Genomic DNA, 12,270 nt, shown 5'->3' with positions numbered 1-12,270 from the left:
ACCGCAAATCGACCCCATACCGAACACATCCCTTGCCTGCCCGCCGCAACGCGCGGACACTTATACTAGTAACCTTTAATACATGTACAATGTAAATGAGTCAAGATGCTTATAAAATACTTGATTACATGTAGTAAGTCTAGTTGGTTCGAGTTTAAATGAACACGTCTAAGATGAAACTCATTTTTATTAACCCGAATCTACGGTTCTGCACTACTTCTAGACTACACTATTCTAAATTAATTCTATGTCCAATAATTGAATCGAAACTTTTCATAAAAAAATATAAGCCTCTATCACTGAGTCAACTATTCAAGTTACCATAACTTATTTAATAAGTAAGTTAGACGACGAGCTTGATTAGTTACATAAACTTGATAATGTATTCCAACATAACAAATATTATTATAATAAAACATAATAGGACCTAAATAATATAAAACTGGTCATCGTTGATGAAAAGCAAATGTTATTATATTAGAAGGTCGAATAAAAAAGAAAATGAAAATAAAGACCCTAAATAATTGTAAGGGATGAAAAACATCGACGTTATGCAATGTGCCAACCCCTTAACGTCGAGTACACCACGCCGCGTTATTAAAGGGCCAATGCTTTCACTTGGACAATCATTTGGCAGATAACGAATAAATTGTGAGTCCACCCACTAACAATCAATCAACCCTTTTTTTTATTTATTTATTTCATTCACCATAATAACTAGCTAGTTATCAGGACTGTCTCCGAAAATCGTGGAAATTTTTCGAACCGAAGACGAAAAAATTTGGGCATTAAATTAGTTTAGTAATTTGGTTTAAACATTAAGAATACATATTTTCTTTTCAAATAAATATATACATATATATTTAAAAAAATGAGCTAATTATTGCTAATTAATCAATTACGTGCTAATTAAAGATGAGCTAATTAAAGTGTCATTTTTTGTATTAAACCATGCCTTACTAGTTAGTACTAGTTAATTAATCCACAATATATGCTAACTAAAAATGAGTTAGCTAAAGTCACACTGAAGTGATTCGTGGTTTAACTAGCAAGACTAACAAACAACGGTTACACTCCGTCATCTACTTTCTTAACCGTTCCACAACAGCCAAATGGAGAAAGAGAATAATAATAATAATAATAATAATAATAATAATAATAACACCAACGGCGGTGTAGGTGGTGGTTACTGGTGGTGGGCAGCTGCGAGTGGTGTCCAATTAGTTTGGGGCATATACTCCTTCCGTAAAGGCTACTCCGGCGACTCACGCCTCATGCCTCTTAAAGCTTTTGGCGTTGCTTCTCTGTTCGTCGGCGCCACCGCCACTGCCACTGTCGGAACCCTAAGTGCCTCCGGCATCCACTCGGTACCAATTCTTCTTCTAATTTTACAATTATTTGATAATTAGAAGAAATTAGGTCAAATTCACCCAATTTGCATTGATTAATTTGCAATTAGATACATGAATCATAGCATTTTGTTTGTTTTAAGATAGCAGTGAGATGAACTGGTTTCAACAAGTTATTATTATTGCTCTTTGAGGTCAGATTTCAGAGAAAATTAAATTATAGAGCTCGTCATAGTCTAATTTTACAGTAAATTTTAGTTAGGTTAAAGCGTATGTTTACAGGTAGATTTTTTGTTTTGGTTGGGATCCTGCAATATTAGCAAGTAGAAATGCAAAGAGCCAGCCCGAGACCGAGAGCTTGGCTCGTTTTGACCTCTTTTTGTAAAGCTTGAGCTCAGCTCGTAAGTACTTTTTTAAAGCCCGAGCTTGACTCGTTTGTTATTTATTAATAAATGTAAATACATTTTTTTTATTAATTTTGAGAATAAACATGAACAAGCCTAAGCTCGGCTTAAGGTCATGTGCGGTACCTTAAACAAGCCAAAACTCGGTTATGCATTGTGAAATTAATGTTGGGTCAATTGTTGTTTGGCCCAAGTGTAAGGCCCAACCCAATAATTAGGTTTTATTATATATGGTACTGTCTTGGCTAACAAGTTAGGTTAGTCCTATATAAACCGAGTTATGGTTAGACATTAGAGGGGGTGATTTTGGTGTAACCGAGTTAGGGTTCATCAAGAGTCAAACCGAGTTAGGGTTTGAGGGTTTGTAATCAGTTTTTTGAGTGATATTTTCTGATTAATATAAACGAGAGTTATTCATTTAATTCGTGTGTTGATTATCGATACAAGACTTGAATTGGTATCAGAGCCAAGTTCAAGAAGTCGATAATCGAGTTAACTGGGTATAGGCGGCTAAGGAGTTACGAGCCGGCGATCAAATAGCGACAGGCAACGCGTAGGTTGTTTGTGCGGCAATAACTTGGAAACACGGTGGTTTCCAATCGGGGTGTTAGGCGTAAAAAGGTTGTTATCGGAAATCGGTTTCGTGACTTAATTGTTTCGTAGCGGCGTTGGGATTTTCGATTGACTTTTGTGAGCTGTATATCTTTGTTATTAAAGAATATTAAAGAATGTATTACAAAAGTCAACTTATTTGATTGGTAACCAGTGCAAAGTTACGAAGAAAAGAAAAAAGGAAATTATTGCAATTAAAGTTTTTTGTGCACACTGTTACGTCGAATTTAAAAGGAAAAACAAGGTTTGATTTGTTTGGCGAGCAAACGAATTTGGTTCTGAAAAGTTGTTCGGGACTGATTTGTTCGTATTTGTTCCAATGTAGTGGAGCAAGGGTGTTTGAAAACGTCAATGGCAGGTGATAAAGAAAAGCCGGTAATCCAACCCAAAGCAAGTGGGGGGATATCGTTGCAGGTTCCAAAGTTGAACGAAACTAATTACATCACATGGGCGATTGTGGTGGAAGCGATCTTGGATGATCAAGAGTTATGAGAAATTGTTCAACCGAATGAGGGTGCCGTTATTAATGCGAAGAAGAATAAAACGGCAAGGTCGTTTTTGTTCCAAGTTATGGAAGGTAATATTCTTCTTCAGGTTTCTCAATACAAGAATGCTCGAGAAATATGGGCGGCTTTGAAGGCACAGTTTGTTGGGGCCGAACGAGTTCAAAAGGCTCGACTACTAACGTTGAAAAGTGAATTTGAGAAACTCAAGATGGCGGAAGACGAGACTGTTGATCAGTTTGCGGGAAAAATAACCGGTATGGTTTCAAAGGCAACGGGTCTTGTTCACGTATTCGAGCAAGATGTTTTGGTGAAAAAGTTACTTGACACAGTTCCAGACAAATACTTTAACTTGGTAGCCTCAATCGAGCAAACGGTTGATCTCGATAGTATGAGGTTTGAAGATGCTGTTGGAAGACTTAAGGCGTTTGAGGAACGTCTACGAGGGAGTGAACGTGCTTCAAATTCACAAGGTCAATTACTTTTCAATCGAACAGAAAGTAATTACAAAGGGAAGTTGTATGATCAGTCCGGTAGCCGAGGTAAGGGTTGGCCGAGTTCACAGGGACGTGGAAAAGGCCGTGAAACCGGAGGTCAAGACCGAGAGGATGAGGATCAAGATGGTTGTGACAACCGAGATAGTCAACATCGTGGGTCAAGGTATACGGGTCAAATAAAGGATCGTCAATGGAGAAGAAAGGATATGTCACAGGTTCAGTGTTTCCGTTGTGATGAGTTTGGTCACTTTGCGTCTACGTGTCCGCAACGTATGAAGAAAAAGGAAGAATCTAACCTGAACAAAATAGATGATTTTGATCCAAGCTTATTTATGATTAAAGGTGATCTGAAAACGGTTTTTCTGAATGAAGATGGTGTGATTCCAAAGCGTTTCGAAACCGAACCGATGGAGAAAGATGTTTGGTATCTCGACAACGGAGCATCGAATCACATGACGGGTAATAAATCGTATTTTTATGAATTGAATGAACAAGTCACGGGAACGGTGAAGTTCGGAGATGAATCTTGTATTGATATTCGGGGAAAAGGGTCGGTCTTAATTGAAGGAAAAACGGGGGAGCAACGTTTGTTGACCGATGTTTACTACATTCCGAGCCTACAGTGCAATATCATAAGTCTTGGTCAAGCAACGGAAGGTGGATGCGAGATTCACATGAAACATGATTTGCTAACCATGAAAGATGATACAGGTAAGCTTTTGATGAAGGTGACAAGGAACAAGAATCGATTGTACAAGATTAATCTCAAGATAACAAGTCTCGGTAAACGAGCTATAAGTGGAATGAAGAATTTTGCAGGTAGGGATCTTGAAAGTATTGGACTGAAAGAAGACAAGCCGGTTACGAGTCAGATTCCAATCAAAGATCCAAGTTCCAAAATTCAAAGTTCAAAGAAGAGTGTTCAAGAAACTAAACGTGTGGTCAAGAAAGAGATTCAAGCCCAAGGGAAGGCGTCTAATGATCAAATGAAGCAAGTGTCTCTTCTAGCCAAGTGGAGCCGAAAGAACATTGCAAGAGATCATGTAAAGCCTCGGGAGAATCAAGAGAATGTTGACAAGCGTGAAGGTGAAGACCCACCAATTTCGAGTAGGAAATTAGGGGGTGAGTCGGGTGGCTCGGGTACAACAATTGCGGGGGTGATTGTTGGGTCAATTGTTGTTTGGCCCAAGTGTAAGGCCCAACCCAATAATTAGGTTTTATTATATATGGTAATGTCTTGGCTAACAAGTTAGGTTAGTCTTATATAAACCGAGTTATGGTTAGACATTAGAGGGGGTGAGTTTGGTGTAACCGAGTTAGGGTTTGAGGGTTTGTAATCAGTTTTTTGAGTGATATTTTCTGATTAATATAAACGAGAGTTATTCGTTTAATTCGTGTGTTGATTATCGATACGGGACTTGAATTAATACATAGAATAGAAGTCCAAAAGGTTGAAATTTTAAAACACACTAGGCATGACGATTGACGAGCCTAAACAATATTACCATACAAGGCTCGGGCTCAATAAGGTTCGGCTTGTTTTGAGCATTGTATTGATTCGATCTTGAGTAGCTCGCTAGTGGCACGACTCGTTAGCGCCCCTATTAGTAAGCTACACAGTAATTCTCGTATACTATTTTACTTTTTGGTTAGTTTCTTCTTTGTGCTTTATATCATCATGATCATAGATAGGTTCTTTTTCAATTTAGGATTATTGTAGGAGAAGCCGCACCTGAGGTCCTGAATGTAATTTTACATTCATGATAAAAATGTATTAGTTTTATGGCAATAGAAGTTCTTGTTGATCCAAACACCCCCTTTGTTGTCTAGAAAGTGTGAATAGTCAACTGTAGAAGAATTTATTTGTGCACACACTATGACATTTGAAAATATTGATCAGATAATTGTATTTGGTTAGAGCAGTTGACTTTACCTCGATCAACGCCTCTGCGTGTTTATTATATTTCTTGCGAACCCCAACTTGACATCACATTTGTCGATTGATGCTCAAATATTGCAAATATCAGATTTTGTTTAGGTCTTCCGTTTTCAGTTTTGAGTTTGATTCAACTCGTCATGTTGTGTATGTTGACGCACACTAGGTCTTTTGTTAGTTGATCTGCATATGAGCAAAATAGTTAAAAATAAAAAGACTACACACTTTGCAGTAATTAGTGTTTGATCCTATAATCAAATCTAAAACAGCCTAAAACATGTGGCTCAAGTGGTCAATGGCACACACAATATATATATGATCAGGATCATGTGAGAACTATTTGAAAATTGAGAACCATTTTGGACCACAAAAAATCCAAAAATAAAAAAATAATCATAAAACAAAAAAAAACGCAAAAATGAAAAAAAGTAAAAAAAAACCAAAATTCTTATTTATCATCCCGATTTCTAAAAAAATCGTCTCGGTTTAGCCAAATTATACATATATGTATAATATGTACATACATGTTTTTTTTGTACACATGTACAATTTGAGGTAAATGATAATGTACATATGTGTACATTACGTAACTAGAGATTAAATGAAATTATACACGTGTTTAATACGAAGTTTTTTATGAAACCGGAATGAAATATAAGAATTTTGGTTTTATAATTTTTTTAAATAATTTTTTAGAGGTCCAAAATGGTTCTCAAAGTTCTCAATTTTCAAATAGTTCTCTTAGGATCCTTACCCTATATATATATATATATATATATATATATAAAGCTTTCTTTCCGGATCAAATAACCTATGAGCTTTGATGACATAGGTAAAGGATGCAATCGACGCTGGTGCGAGTATAAGGTCTGGGCTAGGAGTCAAAGGGAGAGGATGAATCTAGTCACCACTTGAAAGATTTTGGTGCAAACTTTCCGGATCAAGACCGACATCTTCCGGATTTCGCATTCGACATCGCACGGCTGCATTGTTTTGAGATAGAGTGAGTATTTAATAATCTGATTATAATCAAATTAAATCTAGAGAGAGAACAGTTTGATTGCAAGGTTGTCAATTATCTAAGATGTTAGTTATGTTAATAAAAACCAAACTCATGTCAAAATCACAAGGACTGGTAATTATGTTTAGCGATTATCGAAGCTATGCATACGTCCCCTCTTTACTAATCAACCTCCTATTGATTTGAGGACTTTACGCCCGTAAACCAGACTGGCATATCTGTATGCAAGACTAAATGACTAATGTGACAACGGAAAGGGTATGTTTGTAAAATCCCTCTTTATATCCGTATGCCAAATTTAACGACCGATGGTGTCAAGATGTTGGAAAAAAGGTCTCTTAGTGTTGGGGGTTTAAATCCTGTAATGGACAAAAAAACGTAGATTAACAAGTAGAATTAGATGGTTTATGAGTGACCGTTCTAAAAAACATATTGTGGGACCCTATAAAACCACACTCACAAATTATTTTATCGCATACTTTTTTTTAATGTTGAACAAACACCCTCCCAAATGGTGCCTACTTTGTGGGACTCGAACTTGCATCACTTTAGTGAAGATAAGCACCTTATGCTACTAGCATCGGCTTTGCTTATAACTAATCTACTTGGGTCCCAAATTTGTGTGCTATGTTTTCCTAAATAGTTAGCATGTTAAATAATATTAGAAAATTAAAGTACATCTTAATATTTTTCATAACCATAATCTTATACCTGTTAAAAGCTCATTTAATGTAAGAATAAGGAAGGTCTAGGCAAAAGACGATATCAAGCGAGAGACTGTGTACACTTAGGTCGAGTGCATGCGTTATCATTATGCTTTCTCGAAGAGCTTTTGAGTGGGTGCATGCCTGTGGGCTTTGTGTAGCTTTAGTGACACATCCTTATCTTTCTAATATACTCGTCACCTTTATGTGTTTGATCTCATTTTATGTAGGCAAGCGTTCACATCTCGTTCATCCCATTCTCTTAAATAGAGATGAAATTTACAGGCTCGCCTCTAGCCTCCCATATCTCATATACAAGGGATTTACTATTAGTTTCTCGTTTTTTTTCCTTCGAAATTTAGAACTGTAGATTCACTATTATTTTCTCATTCTTTCACCTTCAACTTTTACAACTATAAGAAAGAGAAATAAAATAACAAAAATTACTATTAAATTGGATAGAGATGGAAATGGAATAGATGTAAAGGTAGCTTGAACGACAAACCCGAGTTTTTCTTTATGGTTCGTTACTTCGTTAGTTCTAGTGTGTATGTTTGAAGCAACACAGATCTGATCTCCGGGTATGGGTCCTGGATCTAGTGAGTTCACAAGGTAGGATACGATAATTACAACCAAAATATGAGTACAACCTCCTAAAGTCCAGTGACCGGAACCTGCAAAACAGACACCGTGAGTCTCGTTACAGGAAGGACAAGGGGGGGGGGTCTTCCTGTAACCACCCTCCGGCGTGAGAATCAGTAACGTTCGTAATGTAGAACGTACTGAAGTATCGAGACTAAGTGTAATCAGAATATAGGTGAGTGAATGAATACCTCATACCATTTGACAAGGTATTTATAGCCGAAGGATGATGGAAGATGATTGGGGCATCTGTCCTCTTCTAGAAGATCTTTGATAACCGCCTGGACACGTGTCCTCTTATGATAGGTTGGGCTATACGTCTCATGTGCATGAGTATAACAACCTGGACACGTGTCACCAATTGATAGGACTGATCGCACCCTGGCCATGTGCACTGTTATAACAACCTGGCAAGGTGTCCTTTGTTCATTGGTTAGTATGTCACGTATTCCCCAAGTAAGAATCGTGAACCTTCTTCTAGAGAGTACTTGATTGGTGACAGCTGTCCCGCTGGCATTGTCTTCCGGTTGTTTAGGTGGACGGGTGTCCTATCCTGCGGATGACTTTTGAGGATGCTCGGATGCTTCCACGCGTGTTATGATGACGTTCTTCCTCTATCGTGATATGCGGGTGATCCGTATGTCCCGCGGGTGGCTTATAAGAGCATTCTCTGTGACCCGCGGGTGGTACTTAAGGGTATTTGGGTCTTTTTGGTACCCTACCTCTATAAGTCCCCCCAGTTCAGTGTTTCTTCCGTGTGAAGTTTTTATGCGGGTGAAATTCTGGACTTAATGTATGTTGGGGATTTTTTATTCTTTTTGAAATTAGGTAGAAAATATCTTCTGTTGGTATGAATAATCATGAATAAAGGACAAGTTGACCACTCGCAGGCGCGTGAACAGATGATGGGACGTTTTTGACGGCTGTCACTGTACCCGACTGTACAACTTTTTTCTCTTTTTCGAATTTCCCGCGTGACGTGGCAGTCACTGGTTGGGTGATGTTTTTCTCTCTCTAATGTTCATATCCCATCGCATTAATTGCGATGGGTATAAATAGGGAGAGACTCCTTCTTTTCGAAGTTTTATCGCTCTTTTCCTTTGATTATCCATATAATTTCTCTGAATTTCTCATACATCTTTTCTTCTCTCTTATTGTACTTTACCATAATGTCGAACGTCCAAACTAAAGTCGACGAAATAGAAGTTTCATGGGATTACTCTGAGTATGAAGGATTACTGGAGACTTATGGTATTCCACCTGAATGGGGGCCGGAGTTTCCTTCCCCTGGTTCCATAGCCAGTTTCCCGCCGCCTGAAAAAATGGCTATGTATGCTGATTATTTTGTTTATGGGAATTTCCGTTTTCCCATAACAAAATTTTTTGAGAGAGTTTTGACCGCCTATGGGATCCATTTATCCCAATTGCATCCGCGTGCTATGATGCGAATTCGTCACTACGAATTTGTATGTATAGCACGTGATATGGTGCCCCATATTGATCGATTTCCGGTTTTTTATTGCCTTGCTAACCGCAACGGTTGGTATACATGTCAAGGGTTTTCTGACCGGAGTATCGGGTACGAAGTTGAGAAGTTATCCTCAGATTGGCGCAACAAGTTTTTTTGGATATCTGAGGATGTGGTGCCTCTGACCATGGTTCGCCGTCCGGTGAACTCTGCTCTTCCGGAGGTTGTCACAGCCGCTCATGAAGGTCGTGAGTGGTATCATGTGCTTACCATGGAACCTTCACCTATGAGTGCCTTACCGAAAGAAGCATTAGTGTGGGTAGGCATGAGTCGTTTGTCGCCAACGGAATTCATGGAACCCATTTTTGCAGATCTGCATGAGCGTAAGTTCCCTTGTATTGTCTCTTCTCTTTCTTGAATGTTTTGATGATTAAGTTTCTATCTTTTCAGGTCGAAGTTCTATGTTCAATGCTCTTTTTGAGGGCAGGGGTTGTGTCCGCAAGAGCATCCGCGAGGCGGGGGACCAACCTATACTTGACAAAACTAAGTCTCAGTTTCTGTTTCCGAATAAGGTTCGGGCTGAACCTGTAACTTCGAATGCCACCTTTGAAACAGGTGCGTATGTTCTAAACCCTCCTCCCCTTACTGCCGTTACTTCCGACGGAACGATTGCCATCTTATCATCAAGTGATGATGATGGAGATGTTTCTCAGTCTTCGAAAGAAGAGGGAGACTCTGATGAGGGTGCTTCTGAATTTTCCTCTGTCTCATCTTTGTTAGTAGAATTGGAGAAAAAGATAGCTTTCTTAGCTTCTCAGACGGGTCACACAAATGTGAAGACTGCGGATACTGAGACGGGACCGTCGAAGAAAAAACGAAGAGTGCATCGTCCCAAGAAGCTGCAATACAGCCTTGCTGACCGCATTGATACTGTTGAAGGTACGTGTCAACCTTTAAATACTGTTGTAACATCCTAAAATTTATAATGTTGAATAAAGGAAGTTATGTTTAGTGATTTCGCGTAATTAATTAAGGTCGGGTAAGGAGCGGACCATGGACTTGGATTAATTGAGATGGGTTAAATGAGAATGGGATCTAAGGGATATAAATATCCCCTAAACCCAAAATATCTTCATTTCCATCTTATCCTTTCACACTTCCAAAACACACACACACCACACACTACAACCGCCGGCCGGCCGGAAGAGAGAAAGGCGGCAGATCCGAGGGAGAGAGAGAGAGATTAGTTGTGATAACGAGTAAACAAGACCCAAACAAGCTCAAAAAGGTATGATTCTTGATCTTTGAAGTTTAAAGATCCGAGCTTTTAGTGTATAAACGACCGAAAATGGTCGGGAAGCGTAGTGGGTGATGTTGGACCGTAACAAGGGTGTTAAAATCGCTCGAAATGTTGGACAGAAACCGAAACAGCGGCTATCTGGGCAACTTCGCCCTCATCTGGGCAACTTCGCCTTCAAAGCGATGAACTTCGCCTGCAAGCCAAGTTCGCCTGATGAACTTCGCCTGCAAGCTAAGTTCGCCTGATGGCAACTTCGCTGTAAAGCTAAGTTCGCCTAACTGGCAACTTCGCCTGAAGCTAAGTTCGCCTGATGGCAACTTCGCTGTAAAGCTAAGTTCGCCTGATAACTTCGCCTAGAGCTAAGTTCGCCTGAGGTTTAACTTCGCCTAAAGCCAAGTTCGCCTGATAACTTCGCCTAAAGCTAAGTTCGCCTAAGGTTTAACTTCGCTTAAAGTCAAGTTCGATTAGAAAATAAATTAAAAATCTAATGAAATATGTGTTAAGACAGTTAATGGAAATAAAATTTTTCCAAGCTGACCTGGCAGCTCGACCCCAGCCAGGGGCTCTGCCCCTTGGACCCTGCTAGGGGCTGCCGCCCCTAGACCCCGCTGCCAGGGGCGCTTCCCCCGGACCCCCGTTCGTTGTGGGTCATATAAAGATAGAAATACATTATGAGAAGTGATAGTTAATTGATACGTATACTTGTTATACAGTCAGCCGTGCACAACTGAAGAAAGGGATTACGATTAACGGTGAACGTAACCGTGTTCAGGTGAGTTTCTAGCCCCATTTATGTGTTACGTTTTCGGGGCTGTGTGCATACTCAATATGTTTGTTAATACACTTATCCTAAGAGATAAGTGTATGCCTTATGTGGATAATGTGAAATGTATGAATGATTGCTTGAGGTACGTGAACGATCTTCGGATATTGCACGTACTGTCAGGTTGTAACGCTATGTATAAGGTAAGTATGTTATGTATGTTTATGTGTATGAACATGATAGAGATAATAGAAGAAAGAAATGATAATGTATGGTTGTATGGTTACGAAAAGGGTACCGAGCCCTAATAATACTCGACGTATGATGTATGGTTGTATGGTTACGAAAAGGGTACCGAGCCCTACTAATACTCGAGGTATGATGTATGGTTGTATGGTAACGAAGAGGGAATCGAACCCTACTAATATTCGAGAACTAGGGAACCGAACCCTGCTAATATTCGAGGAAAGAGGGTACCGAGCCCTAATAATACTCGAGGAAAGAGGGTACCGAGCCCTAATAATACTCGAGGAAAGAGGGTACCGAGCCCTAATAATACTCGAGGAATGTAGGGCGTAATGCTCTTAATAACGTAAGATATGAAAGTAAGTTAATACAAAAGAAAGTAAGAAAGTAAGAAAGTATGAAAGTAAGAAAGTATGAAAGTATAAAAGTATGAATGAAAGGATATAATTTTATGTGTATGGTATGATTATGTGATTAACTAGAACTCACTCAGCGTAGCTGACTTTTAGTATGCACGCAGGTGAGTAGATTGAGGCAGCTTGCTTGAGGAGACACGTGGCACTGAACAAGAGTCTGGCATCTGAAGACTTATGATGTTTTAATTTTAATGTTTTAATGTGAAAGACAAAGGATGTTTTGAGACAAGTTATGAAATATTGTAATGTTTTATGAAAGTTTTATATTCCGCGTAAATGTTTTAATTAACCCTGATATTTAGAACTGTGTTTATGAGTAAATCCAACACGAAAGTAGGGTTACCGGTAACGGGGCCTTACAAGTTAGTATCAGAGCAAAGTTCGAGAGATTTAAGCATCCTACATGCTT

At 39.0% G+C, this 12,270-nt stretch overlaps 1 protein-coding gene across 1 annotated transcript; it reads left to right on the top strand.

The window, feature by feature from the left end:
* Positions 1-1,074: 1,074 nt before the first annotated feature.
* On the top strand, positions 1,075-6,508 carry LOC143593026 (uncharacterized). The gene is made up of 2 exons (XM_077072775.1): positions 1,075-1,367; positions 6,134-6,508. The coding sequence occupies exons 1-2, from the start codon at positions 1,113-1,115 to the stop codon at positions 6,197-6,199; spliced, it is 321 nt and encodes a 106-aa protein (XP_076928890.1). The 5' UTR covers positions 1,075-1,112; the 3' UTR covers positions 6,200-6,508.
* The last annotated feature ends 5,762 nt before the right edge of the window (positions 6,509-12,270 follow it).

This window comes from Bidens hawaiensis, unplaced genomic scaffold, assembly GCF_021521415.1.
Source record: "Bidens hawaiensis isolate Kalapana, Puna unplaced genomic scaffold, B.hawaiensis_p1.1 tig00041622_1, whole genome shotgun sequence".
NCBI lineage: Eukaryota > Viridiplantae > Streptophyta > Magnoliopsida > Asterales > Asteraceae > Bidens > Bidens hawaiensis.
This window is presented reverse-complemented; position numbering and strand designations above follow the sequence as displayed.

Coding starts and splice junctions, on each gene's coding strand:
- LOC143593026 (XM_077072775.1), top strand. CDS start 1,113: ATGGAGAAAGAGAATAATAATAATAATAATAATAATAATAATAATAAT. Junction 1,368..6,133: donor GTGCCTCCGGCATCCACTCG/GTACCAATTCTT, acceptor TTGATGACATAG/GTAAAGGATGCAATCGACGC.